The sequence below is a fragment of the Muscardinus avellanarius genome (assembly GCF_963383645.1).
Source record: "Muscardinus avellanarius genome assembly, chromosome: 12".
Classification (NCBI taxonomy): Eukaryota; Metazoa; Chordata; class Mammalia; order Rodentia; family Gliridae; genus Muscardinus; species Muscardinus avellanarius.
The window spans coordinates 14,129,512-14,150,747 of NC_137798.1; the positions used below are offsets into that span (position 1 = coordinate 14,129,512).

The window sequence follows — 21,236 nt, forward strand, 5'->3', positions numbered from 1 at the left end:
TACCTGCGGGCTACACTCCCAGACCTATTTTATATTTTATTTGGAAACAGGGTCTCACTAAGTTGAAACCTAAATTTTACACTGTTTAATAAATCAGTCCCTCTCCTTAAAATTCATGTAATGCCTTTTTCATTTTCTTAGTGCTCAGTTATCTTTCATGCAGTCTTTCCTGTACTTAACAACCCTAGATTTCTTCAGCTCATGAAAACCTTTCATTAATAGTATCTTTCTTTTTCTTTTCTTTCTTTTTTTTTTTTTTTTTTTTTGAGATACTGGGGGTGGAGCCCAGGGTCTTTTCTACCACCAGGCTTTTCTCCCAGACCTGTTTTATACTTTATTTGGGAACAGGGTCTCACTAAGTTGCTGAGAGGCTCACTAAGGAGCTGAGGCTGGCTTCGACCTTGTGTGATCCTCCTGTCTCAGCCTCCCAAGCGCTGGGATTACAAGCGTGCCCACCATGCCCGGCTTTTTCCCTAAATGTTAAAGACTTTCTTTGTTGTTTCTGTGAGCAGCATTAAGTTCACAGGGAACCTGAGAAATAGATGTATAGAAGCATCCCATACATTTCCCGTCCTCACACATGCATAGCCTTCCTCATTATCAGCATTCCCTATTGGGAAGTGCATTTGTTATAGTTTATGAGCCTTTTTTGATATATCACTATCACCACAAATTCACAGTTTACAATAGGCTTCATTCTCAGTGTTGTATATTCTATGGGTGTAGACAAACAAATATATAATATGGTGGATACAGATCATTTTACATATGTATGTATGTATGTATGTATACCCCCCACATATATTTATATTTTCCACTGTCCTAAAGATTCTCTCTGTTCATCTCTCTCTACCCCTGGTAACTACTAATCTTTTTACTATCTTTTTTACTTTTTGCCTTCTCAAAAGTGTTATCTACCTGTAATTATATAGTGAAAGTGTTAGATACCTGTAATTATATAGTGTTGGCTTTGTTCATTTATTAATATGCATCTGAGTTAATGGCTTGGCAGCTCATTTCTTTTTGTTATTGAATAATATATCAAAATTAAATATGCCAATGATATATCCATTGTCTGGATATATCAGTTTATTCAACTGCCAAAGAACATCTTGATTGTGTCCAGGTTTTGGCAATTACGAATAATGTTGCTATAAACAAAGTTCTCGGTGCCTTTGGGTAAATACTAAGGCGCATTCTTGCAGAATTGGAGAGCAAAGGATCGTTTAGTTTTGTAACCAACTGCCAAAATGCCTCTCAAAGTGGCTATACCATTTTGCACCCAGTGAGCAACGAATGAGGGTACCTGTTGTTCCACATCCTCAGTAGCATTTTGAGTTGTGAGTGTTCTGGAGTTTGGTCATCTAGTGGGTATATAGTGACATCTCGTTGTACTAATTAAGTATTTCCTTGATGACCTATGATGTTGAGCAAACTTTTTGTTTGTTTTGTTATTGGGGATTGAACCCAGGGGTGTGTACCTCCAGGCTATACCCTCCAGCCCTATTTTATTCTTATTTTTATTTTTGAAACAGGGTCTAAGTTAATGAGTGTCTCACTACTTGCTGAGGCTATCCTTGAACCTGTGATCCTCCTGTTTTAGCCTCCCGATTACTAGGATTACAGGCACGCAACATCTGAGCAGCTTTTCATACACTTATTTGACATCTGTATGTCTTCTTTTAGACAATACCGTTTGGTGTTAGCCAGGCGTGGTGAGCATACTTGTAATCCTAGTGTGTTCATTAAAATCCTTAGCTCATTTTCAAATCAGGTCATTTGTTTTCTTATTTAGTTTGAGAATTCTTAGAATATTTGGATATTAGATTTTTATTTTTTAGGTCTTTTGTAGATGTTTTCTCCCAGTGTATGGCTTGTCTTGTTATTTATTTATTTATTTTTTTTGTGGGTCTGGGGATGGACCCAGGGGCATTCGACCTCCAAGCTACACCCCCTGCCCTATTTTTTATTCTTTATTTTGAAACCGGGGTCTCACTGAGTTGCAGAGGGCCTCACTAAGTAGCTGAGGCTGTCCGCGAACCACAATCCTCCGGTCTCAGTTTCCCAAATGCTGGGGTTACAAGTGTGTGACACCATGCCTGGCTAGAAGTTTTTAATTCTAATGAATTCCAGATTTTTTATTTTTTATTTCATCAGTTATGCCTTTAGTGTTATGTCTAAAAGCCAACACTAAACATATATATAGTGTCAGGGGGTACTGGGGGTGAAACCCAGGGACATTCTACCTCTGAGCTACACCCCCAGCCTGATTTTATTCTTTTATTTTAAAACAGTGTCTCACTAAGTTGCAGAGAGCCTCATATTAAGTTGTTGAGGCTGGCTGAGAACCTGAGATCCTCCTGTCTCAGCCTCTCAAATACTAGGATTATAAGTAGGCTCACCACACCTGGCTAACACCAAAGCATATCATCTAAATTTTCTCCTATTTGGCGGCCAGGCATGGTGGCGCACGCTTGTAATCCCCACGCTTGGGAGGCAGAGACAGGAGGATTGTGCAGGTTCAAATCAGCCTCTCTGGCTTAAGAGACCCTGTTTCCAAATAAAATATAAAGTAGGTCTGGGAGTGTAGCCCGGAGATAGAAGGGTTTCCAGGAACCCCAGTACCACCCCCCAAAAAAAATTTCTTTTTTTTTTCTAGCTTTATTTTACATTTAAGTCAGTGATCTATTTTGGGTTAAGATTTTCAGGTGTAAGGTGTGTATCTAGATTAATTTAGTTGCATGTGAATCTGTTTCCGTATCATTTTAACAAAAAGACTATCTTTTCTCTGTCGCATTGCCTTTCTCAGAGCTAATTGATTTTAATTATGTGGGTCTGTTTCTGGGCCCTATTCTGTTCCTCGCTTCTGTATGCCTGGTCTTCTACAAATGATGCTATTGTAATTACTTTTTTCATATGTATTTTGAAACAGGGTCTCGCTAAGTTGCTGAGGCTGGGGCTGGCTTTGAACCCATGATCTTCCTATCTCAGCCTTTCATGTATTGGGATTATAGGCATATTTTACTGTGCACAGCTTTATCCTAATTACTGTAGAGTTTTGTATGTTAACCTTCTATTCTGCAATCTTGTTATAAACCCATGTCACTTCCAGGAATTTTATTGTAGATTTCTTTTTTGTTGTTGTTGTTGTTCTTACTGGGGATTGAACCCAGGGGTGTTCTACAACTGAGCTACATCCCTAGCTCTTTTTACTTTTATTTTCAAACAGGATTTTGCTAAGTTGCCCAGGCTAACCTCAAATTTATGATCCTCATGAGCCTCCTAAATTGCTTGGGATTTAGGTGTGCACCAGTGCGTGGCTTCTTTGAATTTTCTACATAGGTAATGTTATCAGTAAACAAATTCACTCCCTTCCTTTCTTCTTTCCTTCCTTCCTTCCTTAACTTGGGAATTGAACCCAGGGAGTTCTACCTCCGAGCTATACCCCACCTTTTTGTTTTTTATGTTGAAACAGGATCTTAAGTTACCATACACTGGCCTCAAACCTACAGTCCTCCTGTCTTGCCCTCTGTATCTGGCAAAGATTGTCTTATTTCTTCCTTCCCAGTCAGTGTACCTCTTCTTTGTTTTTGTTAGTGTTTGCTTGTTTAATTGCATTACCAGGCCTCTTAGTAGAACATTCACAGTCGATGATGAGAGGAGACATCTTTATCGTTTCGCATCTCTCCAGGACAGTATCTTAATGTGAGAAACTCTTACCATTAAGTATGATTGTAGAGTTTTTATAGATATTCTTTTTTTTGAGTGGCTACAAAGACTTTGTTAAATTATTGAAAATGTTAGCATTTAAGTATTCATGTGTATACATAAAATAGTTACATGGACTCTTCAGGTCAGTGGGGTACTTATGCACACAGGTGAGCCCCACAGGGAAGCAAATGAGACCAGGCTTGGAGTCACAGTGCTTTAAAACCTTGATGTTCTTCTAAGGGTCTGAGAACCGGGCAGCTGAGGAAGGGCTCCTTTGGGGTGTGGCATAACTCCACCGCTCAGATACCCAACTGAGGAGCCCTAGAAGCAGGCCTGTTTCCAAACAATACCCTATTTATTTGCTATTTATTCCCTAAAATCTAGATATGGCGAGCACACCCAAGAACCCATTGGAATATGTCCTTATAAATATATAAGACGGGGGGGGGCAGTGCGCACCAGGAGCGAACCCACTCCCAGGCAAGGCCACCCCGTGGACCCAGCCCCTGCACACACAGGCAAGGGACTGGGCTCCCTCTGCTCCCTGTGGGCCGCTCCCCGCGTGGGGCCACTGCCCCTGGCCCCCGCCATGGTGCAGATTTCAAAGCCCAAGACGTTTCAGGCCTATTTGGATGACTGTCACCAAAGGTACAGTTGTGCCCACTGCCGCACTCACCTGGCCAACCACGACGACCTCATCTCCACGTCCTTCCAGGGCAGTTGGGGACGTGCCTACCCCTTCAACTCTGTGGAGAATGTGGGCTGCGGGCCAGCTGAGGAGCGGGTGCTGCTGACAGGCCTCCATGCTGTCGCTGACATCCACTGTGAGAACTGCAAGACCACTTTGGGCTGGAAATATGAGCAGGCCTTTGAGAGTAGCCAGAAGTACAAAGAGGGAAAGTACATCATTGAACTCAACCACATGATCACAGGCAAGGGCTGGGACTGACCCTGGCTCCTGATGCATGTGGTGCCGGCCTGGCCTGGCTGCCAGGGGGCACCACTGGCTCCCCTCCTCCTGGAGGGAGCTCTGGACCCTCAGGGTCCCTGAAGAAGAAGGATCCGGCTTCTGTATATATATTTTATTGCATGCACTGTGACCTTGGGGGGAGATCAGAAGGGGGCAACACCCCCGCACCTCCCTGCCATCTGGCTGGCTTGAATCTTGTTTTTAACCCTTTCCTGTCCCACCTGCCCCATAGATATGGCCTGTGTACTGCTCTCTTGGCCCCAGTGCACCATCTGCCCTGTGAACTCTTCCACCAGGCCTTTACCCCATGCGTCTATTCCCCTCATTCTGTAGCATTTGTATATAGTAAAACAATGAAAAATAATAAGTGAGAGCCGGGCGTGGTGGCGCACGCTTCTAATCCCTGCGGCTTGGGAGGCGGAGACAGGATTGGGCAGCTTCGAATCCAGCCGCCCTGGTTTAAGAGACCCTGTTTCCAAATAAAAATATAAAATAGGTCTGGGAGTGTAGCCCAGAGGTAAAGGGTTTCCAGCAACCCCAGTACCACCAAAAAAATAAAAAATTAAAAAATTAAAAATAGGGCTGAGGGTGTAGGTTAGAGGTAGAAAGCCATCGGGTTCGATTCCTAGTACTGCAAAATAGATAAATAAATTGTCGAAATTTATTGTTTTTGAGCATTACAAAATGATTATTTTGTGCTATTGGCAGTTGAACCCAGGGCCATTCTACCTCTGAATTACACACTCAACTCTTTTAATTTTTTTAGTCTCAGCCTCCCAAGTACTGGGATTACAAGCATGCACCACCATGCTCAGTTGTATTTTATTTCAAAAAGTGATCTCACTAAATTTTTGAGGGTTTCCCTGAATTGCTGGGGCTGACCTCAAACCTGCAATCCTCTAGTCTATCTTTTTAGAAGTAAATTTATATTCTCTTCTAAATTGTAAGCTTTTTAAAGGGTGGGGATTAGGTGTACTTAAACTTAACATTTGCTGGGTATGGGTGGCGCACCCTTGTGATCCCAGTACTTGGGAGGCTGAGACAGGAGGATGGCAGGTTTGTGGCCAGCCTCAGCTACTTAGACCTTCAACAACTTAGACCCTGTTTCAGAATAAAGAATAAAAAATAGGGTTAGGGGTGTAGCTTAGAGGTAGAATGCCCCTGGGTTCGAGCTATAGTACTTGAAAAAAAAAAAAAAAAAAGAAGAAGAAGAAAAAAGAGCCAGGCATGGTAGTGCATGCTTGTAATCCCCATGCTTGGGAGGCTGAGACAGGAGGATCGCACAGGTTCAAAGCCAGCCTCAGATACTTAGTGAGGCTCTCAGCAACTTAGTGAGACCCTCTTTCCAGATAAAAATTTAAAAAATAGGTCTGGGAGTATAGCCCGGAGGTATAAAAGCCCCTGGGTTCCATCCCCAGTATGAAGGAAGGAAAGAAAGAAAGGAAATTGACATTTATGTTTTCTTCACTGGCAATTTATAGCAGAAAGTTTTATATTTGGTGATAACATATACTTGTAAATCACTGTGGGAGGATAAGATGACATACTCTTCTATTTCTAGTTATTTTTCATAAACTTCATTGTTGATTTTTCAAAGTAAGGAAAAGAAATATTCAGATTCTGGAATAATTTGTTAAAGTGCCATAAAAAATCAATTGATAAAGTCACCTCTGGATTACTAGGGTTTAGAGACTCAAGATCATGTTATAGAGATTCAGCTCTTCATTTTATTTTATTTTATTTTATTTTATTTTATTATTTTGTGTGTGTGTGTGTGGTACTGGGGTTCCTGGAAGCTCTTCTACCTCTAGGCTACACTCCCAGACCTATTTTTACTTTTTTATTTGGAAACAGGGTCTCCTAAGCCAGTGCACATGGCTGGCTTTGAACCTGCGTGATCCTCCTGTCTCTGCCTCCCAAGCGCGGGGATTACAAATGTGCACCACCACGCCTGGCTACACAGTCGCTTAGGTCTTTAGAAAATAATTTCTATTTGAGTTGGGCACAGAGCTGCAGGCCTGTAATCCAGAAGTTGAGACAGAAGAATTACAGGTTCAAGGCCAGCCTCAGCATTTTAACAAGACTCTGTTTCAAAATAAAATATAAAAAGGGTTAGGATGTGTTGGCTGTAGAATGACCTTGGATTCAATCCCCAGTACTGAAAAGAAAATAGCTTTTATTAGCCAGATGTGGTGGCGCTCATTTGTAATCCCAATACTTGGGGGGCTGAGACAGGAGGATTGCATGTTTGAGGCCAGCCTCAGCAACTTAACAAGACCCTGTATCAAAATAAAAAATTTAAGCCGTTATTTCTTATTCTTTATTTTGAAACAGGATCTCACTAAGTTGCAAAGGGCCTCACTAAGTAGCTGAGGCTGTCCACGAACCACGATCCTCCTGTCAGCCTCCCAAATTCTGGGATTACAAGCGTGCGCCACCACACCTGGCTCCTTTTTTTTTTTTTTTTTTTGGTGGGTGTGGGGATGGAACCCAGGGGCATTCGACCTCCAAGCTACACTCCCTGCCCTTTTTTTAATTCTTTATTTTGAAACAGGGTCTAAGTTGAAGAGAGCCTCATTAAGTAGTTGAGGCTGTTGGCAAAGAATGCTGGGATTACACACGTGTGCCACCACACCCAGCTCTCCTTCATTTTTATATGAGCCTTTTTCTTTTGATTTTTTGGTACTGGGGATTGAACTCTCAGGGGTACTCTACTTCTGAGCCATATCCCCAGCCCTTAATTTTTATTTATTTTTGTGGTGCTGGGGATTGAACCTAGAGGCATTATACCTCTGAGCTCTATTTCCAGCCCTGTTTTATTTTTTATTTTGAAGCAGGGTCTCACAGAGTTGCAGAGGGTCTCATTTCAGTTGCTGTGGCTGGCTGCAAACCTGTGATTTTCCTGTCTCATTCTCCCAAGTTACTGGGATTACAAACATACACCACCATACTTGACTTATTTTTTAATTTGAAACAGGGTCTCTCTAAATTGCAGAGGCTGGCCATGAAACTGTGAACTTCCTGTCTCAGCCTCCCAAGTCCTAGGATTACAGATATGCACCACCATGCCTGACTGAAACAAACCCTTTTTAAGGCTATAAGTGTTCCTGTAAAAAAAAAAAATTAAATTAAAAATCAAACACAATGAAAAGTAAAGATAAAAGTAAAAGTCTTTTCTCAGTCCCTTACTTTGTGTGTATGTGGAGGGGTACTAAAAATTGAGCCCAGGGACATTCTACCTCCGAGCTACAACCCCAGCCCTATTTTTTACTCTTATTTTTGAAACAGAGTCTCACTGAGATGCAGAGGGCCTCACTAAGTAGCAAAGGCTGGCCATGAACCGCAATCCTCCTGTCTCAGCCTCACCAACGCTGGGATTACAAGTGTGCGCCACCATTCCTGGCCCCATCCCTATTTTTTAATGTTTATTTTGAAAGAGGGTCTTGCTAGGTTAATGAGAGTCTCACTACTTGCTAAGGCTGTCCCTAAACCTGCAATCCTCCTGCTTCCGCCTCCCAGTTACTGGGATCACAAGTGTACACCACCACGCCTGGCTTAGCCCCTCACCTTTTTTTCTCCAGAGTTTACCATTGTTACTAGTTTCTTGTGTTCTTTCAAAAAATATTCTGTGTAAGCCAGGTGTGGTGGTACACACTTGTAATCCCTGCATTTGGGAGGCTGAGATAGGAGGATCACGGTTCGCAGACAGCTTTGGCTATTTAGTGGGAGGCCCTCTGCAACTCTGTGAGACCCTGTTTTAAAATAAGGAATTAGAACCAGGCGTGATGGTGCATGCTTGTAATCCCTGCACTTGGGAGGCTGAGAAAGGAGGATAGCTCAGGTTCAAAGCTTAAGAGACCCTGTTTCCAAATAAAATATAAAAAATAGGTCTGAGATTGTAGCCCAGAGGTAGAAGGCCCCTGGGTTCCATCCCCAGTACCACCACAATAACTCAATAAATAAAATAAGGAATAAAAAAAATAGGGCTGGGGTGTAGCTTGGAGGTAGAATGCCCCTGGGTTTCATCTTCAGTTCCACAAAAATATATTCTGTGCATATTCTAGTCACATGTATGTATTTATACATATGGCATAGTAGGTTATATGAAGTAATATATAACCACATAAATGATTACATGTAAGTATATACTCTTCCTTCCTTCCCTAACTCCCACAGCGTATGAAGTCATACTCTATACATTATTCTGCAACTTGATGTGTCCACTTAGATTCAAGTCAGGAAGACACCTTTTCTATCTACCTTTATGTTCTGCAATACGAACGAGCCTTTAAGCATACTGATCAGACATGGAACATTCCCCAGTCCTTGCTTAACCATCCAAGGACTTTTCTTAGGTAGTTTCCTGCACCTTAACATGGCATGGAAGACATTAACCTAACCCCTGCCTGCTTCTCTTGAGACTGTCACGACTTGGCATGCTGGTCATCCTGAACTTTTTTCAGTTTCTTAAAGTTTACAGCCCTTGTCTGCAAAGTGTGTCGTTTGTCTCACAATTTGAGTAATTCCTGCTTTTTTATTACGTGGAATTGAACCCAGGGACATTCTGCCTCCAAGCTACACCCCACCCCAACTCTTTTTGTTTTTTGTTTTTGTCTTGAAACGGAGTCTCACCAAGTTGCTGAAGAACTCGTGAAGTTGCTGAGGCTGGCCTTAAAATGGCGATCCTCCTTTTTCAACCTCCCAAGTACTTGGCTTACACCGCCATGGGTGGCTAATTTTTTCATCTTTTAAAAAATGTATAATATCCCCAGTATTTATAGAAGTCCTTAAATAAATAATCCAAAAAATAAAGCAAAGCACAATAAAGAACTTTGCTTTTTTTATAAACAGATGAAAATTTATGTCTGCTTAAAAATGTGAACCTACTAGCTTTCTTTTTCTTATTTCCTCACTGAGACTATTACAAGATTATTTTTAAAGTTTTAATTTCTTAAATTAAAAGTTACACGAGGGTTTTATCCATTCTACAAAGCTTGTTGTGAACAACAGTAGTCCAGGTTCTGGTTTCAGATAAGATGGAGTAAGCACACTTCACCCTGTCTCTCCCACTGCATGCAGCGATAATACCTGGACAGAATGCTTGGAATGGCTATTTGAGGACTCTGAAAAGTAAATAGTAGGAGGCATATTGGGGAAGAAGACCAGAATTCAAAGTACCACTGAACCAGCGGTGAGTGTGCCATTTCTTTTCCTTCCAGTATGCCCCAGCCTGAACTTAATGTATCCTGAAACTTGCAAGTGGGCATTAACTCCATGGACAGAAAAATTATCAGGAAGAGCCAGGCGTGGTGGCGCACACTTGTAATCCCAGTACTTGGGAGGCTGAGACAGGAGGATCACAGGTTTGAAGCTAGCCTTAGCAGCTTAGTGAGGCTCTCAGCAACTTAGTGAGACTCTATTTCCAAATAAAATATAAAATAGGTCTGGAGGTGTAGCATGGAGGTAGAAGGCCCCTGGGTTCCATCCAGTACCGAATTAAAAAAAAAAAACATCAGGAAAAGTCTTCTAATTCTTGTGTAAGGAACAAGAAGGGGGTTTCCTAATACTCAGAGAAAGCGTGGCCATTATATATTTTCTTCTTTTTTCTCTCTTCTTTTCTTTTTTTTAAATGCTCTTACACCAAGGCTTCAAGCAGTCCTTAGGTGTGGCTGCAGTGGTCTCATTGGGAACAGACAGAAGCCTAAAGCTTAGAAAGAGGGAACCCTTCCTCTCAGATTTAAGAGCTGTGGTCTAAAGAGAGTGGAGACATTTCCATTGCTTTTCTTTTCCCTCAGTCCTTTGGTTGCTTGGCCCTGATATGAACATAATCATGAGAACTTCATTGCAGCGTGAGCTTAATAATGCCCCAGTTATCTGCTAGAAGGCTGGAAAGGGGAACCTGAGGAAAGGCTGCAGAAGAGGAAGGGACTTGAGAATCCGGCCACTAACGCTGCGCATGGATTCCTGAGCTGTCTTCCAAGCCAAGGAAACATGAGGCCAATCCTGAGCAGAATACACAGATACAGAGAATTGAATTATGAATACACCACTGCCCACATTTTAGCTAGGACACTGTGTAGGGCACTTAGGACATTAGTAATATGACTCAAAAGAAGATTGCTTAGTTCTTTAAGCATGAACTCAGCTGGATTAATTACCAACTAAAACAAAAATTCCAACATTCTCAGTGAGACCCAGAGTCTCATAATGTTCAAAATCTTCAGAATAGACAGACATGTTGGTGGACATCAATAATCCCAGTACTTGGGAGGCTGAGACAGGAGAATCCTATGTTTGTGGCCAGCCTCAGCAATTTAGAGAGGCCCTCTGCAACTTAGTATGACACTGTTTCAAAATTTAAAAAAAAAAAAAAAAAAAAAAAGAGCTAGGAAGCCGGGCATGGTGGCGCATGCTTGTAATCCAGGTACTTGGGAGGCTGAGACAGGAAGATGCCAGGTTCACAGCCAGCCTTGGCTGCTTAGTGAAACCCTGTTTCAAAATAAAGAATAAAATATAGGACAGGGAACCTGGGCATGGTGGTGCATGCTTATAATCCCAGTACTTGGGAAGCTGAGACAGGAGGATCGCAGTTCGCCGACAGCCTTAGTTTTAGCTACTTAGGCCCTCACAATTTAGTGAGACATGGTTTCAAAATAAAGAATAAAACATGAGGCTGGGGGTATAGCTTGGAGGTAGAATGCCCCTGGGTTCCACCCCCAGTGCCATAAGTAAAATAAAATAAAATAAATTTAAAAATAGGGCAGAGGGTGTAGCTTAAAGGTAGAATGCCCCTGGATTCAGTCAATCCTCACTTCTGTAAATGAAACAAACAAACTGAGCTGAGGGTGGAGCTCAGAGGTAGAATGCCCCTGGTTTAAATCCCTAGCACAACATACACGCAAACACAAGTTTAGAATATAATCTAGAATCACTCATCTTAAAAAGAACCAGAAGCTGGGTGTGGTGGCACATGCTTGTAATCCCAGCATTTGAGAGTCTGAGACAGAAGGATCATGACAGTCTCAGCTGCTTAGGCCCTTTGCAACTCGTTGAGACCCTGTTTCAAAATAAAGAACAAAAAATAGGGCTGGGGTGTAGTTTGGAGGTAGAATGTCCTTGGGTTCCATCTTCAGTACTGAAAAAAAACCAGAAAAATTTGAACTCATATGGAAAAAGGAAATAGATGCCAATCCCAGGATCCCCCAAATGTTAAATTTACTTCACAAAGATTAAATCAGCCTTTAAGAATATGTTACAGAGAAATAGAAAGTCTTACCAAAGAAACAAAATGTAAAGAAGAACTAAATAGTGGGCGTGGTGGCATACACCCTTGATCCCAGTAGGATCCCTTTACTTGAAGTCTGAAACTGGAGGATCACAGTTGTGCAAGGACAGCCTTTGCAGTGTAGCAGGACGCCGAGCAACCTAGTGAGACCCTGTTTGAAAAGGGCTGAAGAGCTTAAAGGTGGAATGCCCCTGGTTCAACCCCGAGTACCACAAAACAAACAAAAAATCTGGGCATGGGGACTCGCACCTGTAATCCCAGTTCTTGGAGGCTGAGACAAGAGAATCACAGACCTGCAGCTAGCCTCAGCAACTTAGCAGTGCTCTCTGCAATTTAGCAAGACCTTGTTTCATTCTATTTTTATTCATTTATTTATGTTTTTTTGTGGTACTGGGGGTGGAACCCAGGGGCTTTTCTACCTCCGGGCTATACTCCCAGACCTAATTTATACTTTATTTGGAAACAGGTCTCACTAAGTTGCTGAGAGCCTCACTAAGTAGCTGAGGCTGGCTTTGAACCTGTGAGATCCTCCTGTCACAGCCTCCCAAGTGCTGGGATTACAAGCCTGCACCACCACGTTCAGTTTAAGACCTTGTTTCAAAATAAAATATCAAAAGGATTTCAGCTGGGTGTGTTGGTGCATGCTTGTAATCCTAGTACTATGGAGACTGAGACAAGGAGGATTGCAAGTTTTAGGCTAGCCTCAGCTACTTAGTAAGGCCCTCTGCAACTTAGTGAGACCCTGTTTTAAAATAATAAAATAAGCTGGGCGTGGTGGCGCACGCTTGTAATCCCTGCGCTTGGGAGGCTGAGACAGGAGGATCGCACGGGTTCAAAGCCAGCCTCAGCTACTTAGTGAGGCTCTCAGCAACTTAGTGAGACCCTGTTTCCAAATAAAATATATATTTAAAAAAAAAAAAGTCTGGGAGTATAGCCCGGAGGTAGAAAGCCTCTGGGTTTCACCCCAAGTACCACCAAAAAAAAAAAAATAAAATAAAAAAAAAATAATAATATAAGCCGGGCATGGTGGCGCATGCTTGTAATCCCCGCGCTTGGGAGGCAGAGACAGGAGGATCGCGCAGATTTGAAGCCAGCTGCGCGCGCTGGCTTAGGAGACCCTGTTTCCAAATAAAAATGTAAAAATAGGTCTGGGAGTCTAGCCCGGAGGTAGAAGGGCATCCGGGAACCCCAGTACCACCAAAAAATTAATTAATTAATTAATAATAAATAAAAAAATAATAAAATAAGACTGGAGGTGTAGTTTTGTGATAGAATGCCCCTGAGCTCAATGCCCAGTCTGGTAAGAAAGAGAGAAGAGGAGAGGGGAGGAGGGAGGGGGAGGGAGGGAGGGAAGGAAGGAAGGAAGACAGAGAGATAGACAGCTATAGGTGTAGCTCAGAGATATGATGTCCCTGGGTTCAATCCCCAGTATCAAAAAAAAAAAAAAGGAGAACTAAAGCCGGGCATGGTGGCACACACTTGTAATCCCAGCATTTGGGAAGCTGAGAGAGGAGTATCGTGACTCAAGTATAGCCTCAGCTACTAAGTGAGGCCTGTTGCAACTCAGGCCCTTTTTATTTTTATTTATTTATTTATTATTTATTTATTTATTTTTGTGGGTTTGGGGATGGAACCCAGGAGCATTTGACCACTGAGCTACATCCCCTGCCCTATTTTTAATTCTTTATTTTGAAAAAGGGTCTCACTAAGTTGCAGAGGGCCTCACTAAGTAGGTGAGGCTGTCCACAGACCCCGATCCTCCAGTCTCAGCCTCCTGAATGCTGGGATTACAAGCGTGCGCCACCACGCCCGGCTCCTGTTTAGAAATAAGGAATAAGCTGGGCAACCCAAGTACCACCAAATATATATATATATATATATATATATATATATATATATATATATGATTAAATAAATAAATAAAATAAAAAATAAAAATACAGAATAAAGAATACGGCGGGAGATGTAGCTCAAGAGGTAGAATGTTCCTGGGTTCCATCCCCACGAGCGCATAAATAGATTTTTTTTTGGGGGGGGTACAAGGAGTTTCTGGAAACCCTTCTACCTCCAGGTAGAAGGCTATACTCCCAGACTCCCAGACCTATTTTATGATTTTTTTTTTTTTTTTGAAACAGGGTGTCTTAAGCTAGCAAGGCTGGCTTCGAACCGACGCGATCCTCCTGTCTCTGCCTCCCAAGCGCGGGGATTACAAGCGTGCACTACCATGCCCAGCTTACCTCTGCATTTTATTTATTTATTTATTTATTTATTTATTTATTTATTTATTTATTTTTGGTGGTACTGGGGATGGAACCCAGGGGCCTTCTACCTCCGGGCTACACTCCTAGACCTATTTTATATTTTATTTGGAAACAGGATCTCTTAAGCCAGCTGAGGCTGGCTTTGAACCTTAGCGATCCTCCTTTCTCAGCCTCCCAAGTGCGGGGATTACAAGCGTGCGCCACCACGCCCGGCTTACCCTCTGCATTTTAAACGCTATTTTGAAGCTAGGCATGGCGGCACATGCTTGTGATCCCAGTACCAGGGAAGCTGAGACAGGAGGATTGCAGGTTTGCTGCTAGCCTCAGCTACTTGGCAAGGCCCTCCACAATTTAGTGAGATCCTATTTCAAAATAAAGAATAGACGGGCGTGGTGGTGCATGCTTGTAATCCCAGTACCTGGGAGGTTCAGTACTTGGGAGGCTGAAGACCAGAGGATCACAGGTTCGAAGCCAGCCTCGGCTACTTAGTGAGGCCTTCTGCAACTTAGTGAGACCATGTTTCAAAATAAAGAATAAAGTAGGGCTGGAATGTAGCTCAGAGGTAGAGTGCCCCTGGTTTCAATCCCTAATACCGCCAAAAAAAAAAAAAAAAAAAAAAAGGAATTATCTACTAGCTTTCCACAATGGAAGACCGTGATTTTACTCCCCCCCCCCAACCTGTATAGCCTTCCCATCTTCCTATATTTGTTATTTTTTATTTTTTATTTTCCTTTTAGACTTTGGTCATCTTTGAGCCCTTATTCTCTCTTTGAGCACTTATTCTCTTGTTACTTTTTTTTCTTCTTGGTGATACTTGGGGTGGAACCCAGAGGCTTTCTACCTCTGGGCTATATTCCCAGACCTTTTTTTTTTTTCTTTTTTTTTTTTCTTTTTCTTTTTAATTTGGAAACAGGGTCTCACTAAGTTGCTGAGAGCCTCACTAGGTAGCTGAGGCTGGCTTCAAACCTGTGCGATCCTCCTGTCTCAGCTTCCCAAGTGCTGGGATTACAAGTGTGCGCCACCACACCTGGCCTATCTTCCTGTATTTATAACAGTTTTATTTTTACTCAATCAGTAGTTTACATTACTTTGACTTCTTTAATACTGTTCATAGTTGAACCATATAATGAATGAATTACTTTTCCTTTTTCTGCTCTTTTGTCTGTGTAAAGTTATTTAAAATTCTGTGTGTGGGCCGAGCGTGGTGGCGCACACTTGTAATCCCTGCGCTTGGGAGGTGGAGACAGGAGAATCGCACAGGTTCAAAGCCAGCAGCGCTGGCTTAAGAGACCCTGTTTCCAAAAGTTAAAAAGTATAAAATAGGTCTGGGAGTGTAGCCCGGAGGTAGAAGGGCTTCCAGGAACCCCAGTACCATAAAAAAATAAATTAATTAATTAAATTAAATTCTGTGTGTGTGTGTGTGTGTGTGTGTGTGTATCATCATTACCACTAATTATGTACCCCTTTGCCAGCTTTTTTTTTTTTTTTTTTTTTTTTTTTTTTCGGTACTGGGGATGAAACCCATGGCATTCTACCTCTGAGCTACACCCCAGCCCTATTTATCTATTTATTTATTTATTTATTTATTTATTTATTTATTTATTTGTAGGTCTGGGGATGGAACCCAGGGGCATTCGACCACCGAGCTACACCCCCTGCCCTAATTTTTATTTTTTATTTTGAAATGGTCTCACTAAGTTGTGGGGGACTTCAGTAAGTAGCTTAGGCTGGCCGTGAACTGTGATCCTCCGGTCATAGCCTCCCAAATGCTGGGATTACAAGTGTGCGCCACCATGTCCGGCTCCCGTTTTTTATTTTGAATCAGGATCTTGATAATTTTTTGCAAACTAGCCTTGAACCTACTATTCTCCTGACTTAGCCTCCCAAATACTGAAATTCTAGGCATTTGACTTTCATATATATTTTTATGCGTGACCTTTAGTCTATTTTAGACTTTTGGAATTGTTCTTTTTTTTGTGTGTGGTGGTGGTGATTGAACCCAGGGGCATCCTACCTCTGAGGTACACGCTCAGACTGATTTTACTTTATTTTGAGAAAAGGTCTTGCTAAATTTTGGGGACTGGTCTTCAACCTGAAATTCTCCTGTCTCAGCCTCCCGAGTACCTGGATTATAGGCGTGGGCCACTATGCCTGTCTCTTGTTCTTTGATTTTAAAGTTCTTTTTAAAATGGTCAATTGATTGCTATTTTGCTTCTCAAAGTAGAGCGGTAGTGCATTAGGCTGGAGGAGGCTCTTGAAGGTTTGCTCACGTGCGCGTGGCCTGACTTGGCTTCACTCACTCAGTCTCCACAAAGATGCAGACACACATGGGTTCCCTGGGCTCATGTGGCATACTTGTAGCACCGGCAGTGGTCATTTTGTAGTGTTCTGGTTTTTCATTGTCACCTGAGTGTAGTTTTATTTTTTGTAAATACCAGTAAACTCTCACTCTTGCATTTGGATATATGTTAATGCTAATTGTTTTGCCTTAAAAATAAAATTTTTCTTGGTTTGCAAAAATACATTTTCTCTCAAGGTATATAAATGTTTTCAAATTATTGTAAATTTCATTTTTGTAGGAAGATTAATCTTGGAACCCTTTGTCTTCTCCCAACATTCAGGGCTGGGCGTTCTCCGTGTTCACAGCTATCTTGTGGAATCATCCCGCTATCTTTTTGAGAATTCCCTCAGCTTCTCTCTAGTGCTGCATGCCTTATTAAATTCCATATTTCTCTTTCTTTTATTCTCATTTTACTGAAACACCCTTCCACTAGCTTCCTGAATGGAAGGCGCATAGGAGGTATGTTTTTGGTATGTTCTCTTGGATGTCTGAAAGTGTGTTTATTATGTCCTGATATTTAAATTAAAAACTGGCTATATTGAGAATCCTAGATTCAAAATAATTTTCTTCTTTGGTTGGAGATACCATGGTCATTTCTCTTTGGTCAAAGACTGTCACGAAAGACCAAAAAAAAAAAAAAAAAAAATTACTGATTGGGTAGTTAACTAAAATATTGATATTTCAATTAGTTGGTGAAGCTGGGCGTGGTGGCTCACACTTGTAATCCCAGCATTTGGGAGGCTGAAATAGGAGAATCTTGGTTCCTGGCCCGCCTCACCTACTTAAAACAGCCCTTTGCAACTCAATGAGACCTTGTTTCAAATTAAAAATTAAAATACGCACGGGTTTGAAGCCAGCCTCAGCTACTTAGGCTCTCAGCAACTTAGTGAGACCATTTCCAAATAAAATATAAAGAAATAGGTCTGGGAGTATAGCCTGAAGATAGAAAGCCTCTGGGCTCCACCCCCAATACCAAACAAACAAACAAGCAAACAACAACAACAAAAACACACAAAATAAAGGGCTGGGGGTTTTGCTTGGTGGTAGAGCACCTGGGGTTTTATCCCAGCATGAAAATAAATAAATACATAAATCTTTGCCTTTTGCTGTATGTCAGTATTTCATTAAAGCTGCTGTGAGGCTGGGAATATAGCTCAGTGGTAGAAAACATGCTTGGTATGTGCAAGGTCCTGGGTAGCAGTGCCCTAGGGTCTGATCCCTAGCACCTCCTCACACACACAGATGATATTAAACTCAGGCATTCACTCATTGGCCTGTTATTATATATTTATTGAGTATTTAGTATATGCCTGAGGCAGAGCTGCCTTTGACATGCGTACAGCCTCTAGGAATCAGACAAACAAACATGGTATAGCTTAAAGGTGCTGATATTAGGTTCATATATCTATTATTTTCTGATGCCTTTCTTTGTTTTTTTTTTTTTTTTTTTTTTTTTGCGGGTTTGGGGATGGAACTCAGGGGCATTTGACCTCCAAGCTACACCCCCTCCCTATTTTTTATTCTTTATTTTGAAACAGGGTCTCACTGAGTTGCAGAGGTCTCACTAAGTAGCTGAGGCTGTCCGTGAACCGCGATACTCAGACCTGCAAAAAAAAAATAGTTTATAAAATGATTTATCCAGGGACTCTGAGTTGTTCATGTAATATTTCTGGACTTATCTTCTATGCATGAAGCTGAATAACACTATTTTTGTTTATTTATTTATTTATTGCAATACTGGGGATGGAACCCAGGGACATTCCACCTCCAAGCTACTCTCCCAGCCCTATTTTTTTATTCTTCATTTTGAAACAGGGTCTCACTGAGTTGCAAAGGGCCTCACCAAGTAGCTGAGTCTGGTCATGAACTGCAGTCCTATCTCAGCCTCCTGATGCTGGGATTACAAATGTGCACCACCACACCTGGCTTGAATAACACTATTTTTGTGAACAGAGAGATCGTTCATAGTGGCACATAGAATAAGACTGGCTTTTTGTTTGTCTGTTAACGAGATGTGATCTAGTAGACTGCCCAGTTTACCATAAAAATTAGTTGTAATTCTGGGATCTGGAGTCTGTTGAGGGGTGTACGGGGTGTGTGTGTGTGTGTGTGTGTGTGTGTGTGTGTGTGTGTGTCTCCTTCCAGCACTAGGGATTAAATTCATGATGCTCTACCACTGAGCTACATCCTCAGTCCTATTTCTTATTTTTATTTTGAGAGAGGCTCTTGCTAGGTTCAAAAGGCTGGCCTTGAACGTTTGATCCTCCTTCCTCAGCCTCCAGAGTAGCTAGGGTTATAGGCTCTACTTGAAACTTTTAATAACAATTCATTAGGTCTTATTTCCTAACTTTATGGTTGATGACCTGATTCTCTGGCTTTCCTTCCCTCTACAACAGTTTTTTTTGTTTTGTTTTTCTTTTTTGTGGTACTGGGAATGGAACCCTTCTACCTCTGGGCTACACTCCCAGACCTATTTTATATTTTATTTGGAAACAGGGTCTCTTAAACCAGCCAGGCTGGCTTCGAACCTGCGCCATCCTCCTGTCTCCACCTCCCAAGCTCGGGGATTACAAGCGTGCACCACCACACCCCTACAACAGTTATTTTGAATTAACAATATCCTCAAGCAAAACCTACTCTGGTTTCCTTGTTTTTAGAAATTATTTTGCAGCCGGATATGGTGGTGCATGCCTGTTGTCTTAGTACTTGAGAGGTCGAGATAGGAGGATTGCAGGTTTAAGGCTAACCACAGCAACTAATGAGACCCTGTTTTAAAACAAAACAAAACAAAAGGGCCTGGAGTATAGCTCAAAGGTAGAGTGCCTGTGGATTCCAGTTACCCCCACCCCTGTCACACACAAAAATAGCATTTTCCTTGCCAGTACACCTGTAATCCCAGTACAAAAGAAATTGTTTTGCTTAATTTTTTGTTTTGAGATGGGATCTTTTTATATTGTCCAGACTGGCCTTAAACTTCCTTCTGCATAGGCCCCCAAATAACTGGGATTACAGTGTGTGCCATCCTGCTCAGCTTACTTAATTCCTTGCCTCCCTCCCTTCTCATGCGCCATTACTGATTCCTTTTTTCATTCTTACCAGGTTGATATTCCGACATTGGCTCAGTTCTTCCAAACTGTGCATCATTTCTCTATAGCCAGCTCTTACCCCATTGACAACATAGAGGTCTTTTACCCTCTATGTTTACCCTTTGTTAAACTCCACACTTAAATTTCTAACTGCAGCTGCGTGCTCCTCAGGTAAATCAGGGGACAAGCCCCTTGCTGCGTCCACCATTTCAGGTTACCTCAAGCGAACGATCCTTCACTTTGCCCTCTCTCGTCCTGTCTCTTTTCTTTTAGTTTTCTGTTTGTTTCATTCTGTTTGTTGAGGTGTTGGAGATAGAGCAGGAGCCTTGAGCATGCTGGCCAAACGCTGTACCACTGAGCAACATCCCTAGTTCTGTCTTTTATATATTAATTTGAAATCTTTTCTTTAATTCTTTAATTTCTTTTCTTTGAATTCTAATAAATGATTTTTATTAAGACCTTCAACTTGCAGGGCGTGGTGGTGCACGCTTGTAATCCCAACATTCAGGAGGCTGAGATCGGAGGATCATGGTTTACTGACAGCCTCAGCTACTTAGTGAGGCCCTCCGCAATTCAGTGAGACCCTGTTACAAAATAAAGAATAAAAAATAGGGCAGGGGGTGTAGCTCAGAGGTAGAACGCCCCTGGATTACATCCCCAGACCCGCAAAAATAAATAAATAAAACAAAGTACACAAATGAACAGCCTCTTATATCCCTCCAGTCTCTTGGTCTTTTCCTGTGTCTGATGACATCCTAAAGCTATTTAGGGGCCAACCTGGGGTCAAGTGTTATTGACCAAGTGTTATTAAAAAGTTATATGAATAACAAAGGACATTCCTAACACTTAGGAAAATTCTAAGGATTTAGAAATTAAGTGACAGGTATGGGTCAAAGATTCCACATTCTTAGATTCAACCAAATGGAAAGGAGACCTGTACAATCCCAGCTCCTTGGGAGGCAAGGCAGGAAGATGGCGAGTTCCAGGCCAGCTTGGGCAATTTAGCAAGACCCTGTCTCAAAATAAAAAATTAACAAGGGCAGAGGATGTAGCTCAAAGTATTTATATGGAAAGATGAATATAGAATTTATGCAAATACTATGCCATTTTATATAAGAAATTTGAGAATCCTCAGATTATCATATCATGAAGCCAATTCCACAAAGGACACTGGGGAACTACTCTACTCCATATTATTGCTTATCCACTCTCATTTGGGTTGGGACACAGAGGCACTCTACCAGTGATCTATACCTCCAACCCTATTTTACTATTTTATTTTGAAACAGGGTCTCACTAAGTGTGGAGGACCTCACCACATTGCTGAGACTGGAGTAGAATCTGCGATCTCAGCTTCCCAAGTACTGGGATTTCAAGTATGCACCGTCATGCCTGGCAGTCTAATCATCTTAAATAGATGCTTAGATGCTTTATGACGTTCTGGGTATTCTTCTCTTAGAATGCTCTTCTCCCTGGGCACAGTGGTGCAGGCCTATGATACCAGTGACTCTGGATGCTGAAGTAGGGAAATTGCAAGTTTGAGGCTGGCCTGGGCAATTTAGCGAGACTCTGTCTTGAAAAA

At 41.9% G+C, this 21,236-nt stretch overlaps 2 protein-coding genes across 2 annotated transcripts in view; both read left to right on the top strand.

Moving 5' to 3' along the window:
• Positions 1-21,236, top strand: part of TTBK2 (tau tubulin kinase 2) — a gene marked incomplete at both ends in the record, with an annotated part of 75,237 nt that overhangs the window by 8,330 nt on the left and 45,671 nt on the right. The gene's annotated exons all lie outside the window — the stretch shown is intronic.
• On the top strand, positions 4,301-4,660 carry LOC308271669 (protein yippee-like 3; the record flags this gene model as incomplete). Its single annotated transcript, XM_080708160.1, has 1 exon — positions 4,301-4,660. The coding sequence occupies one exon, from the start codon at positions 4,301-4,303 to the stop codon at positions 4,658-4,660; it is 360 nt and encodes a 119-aa protein (XP_080564286.1).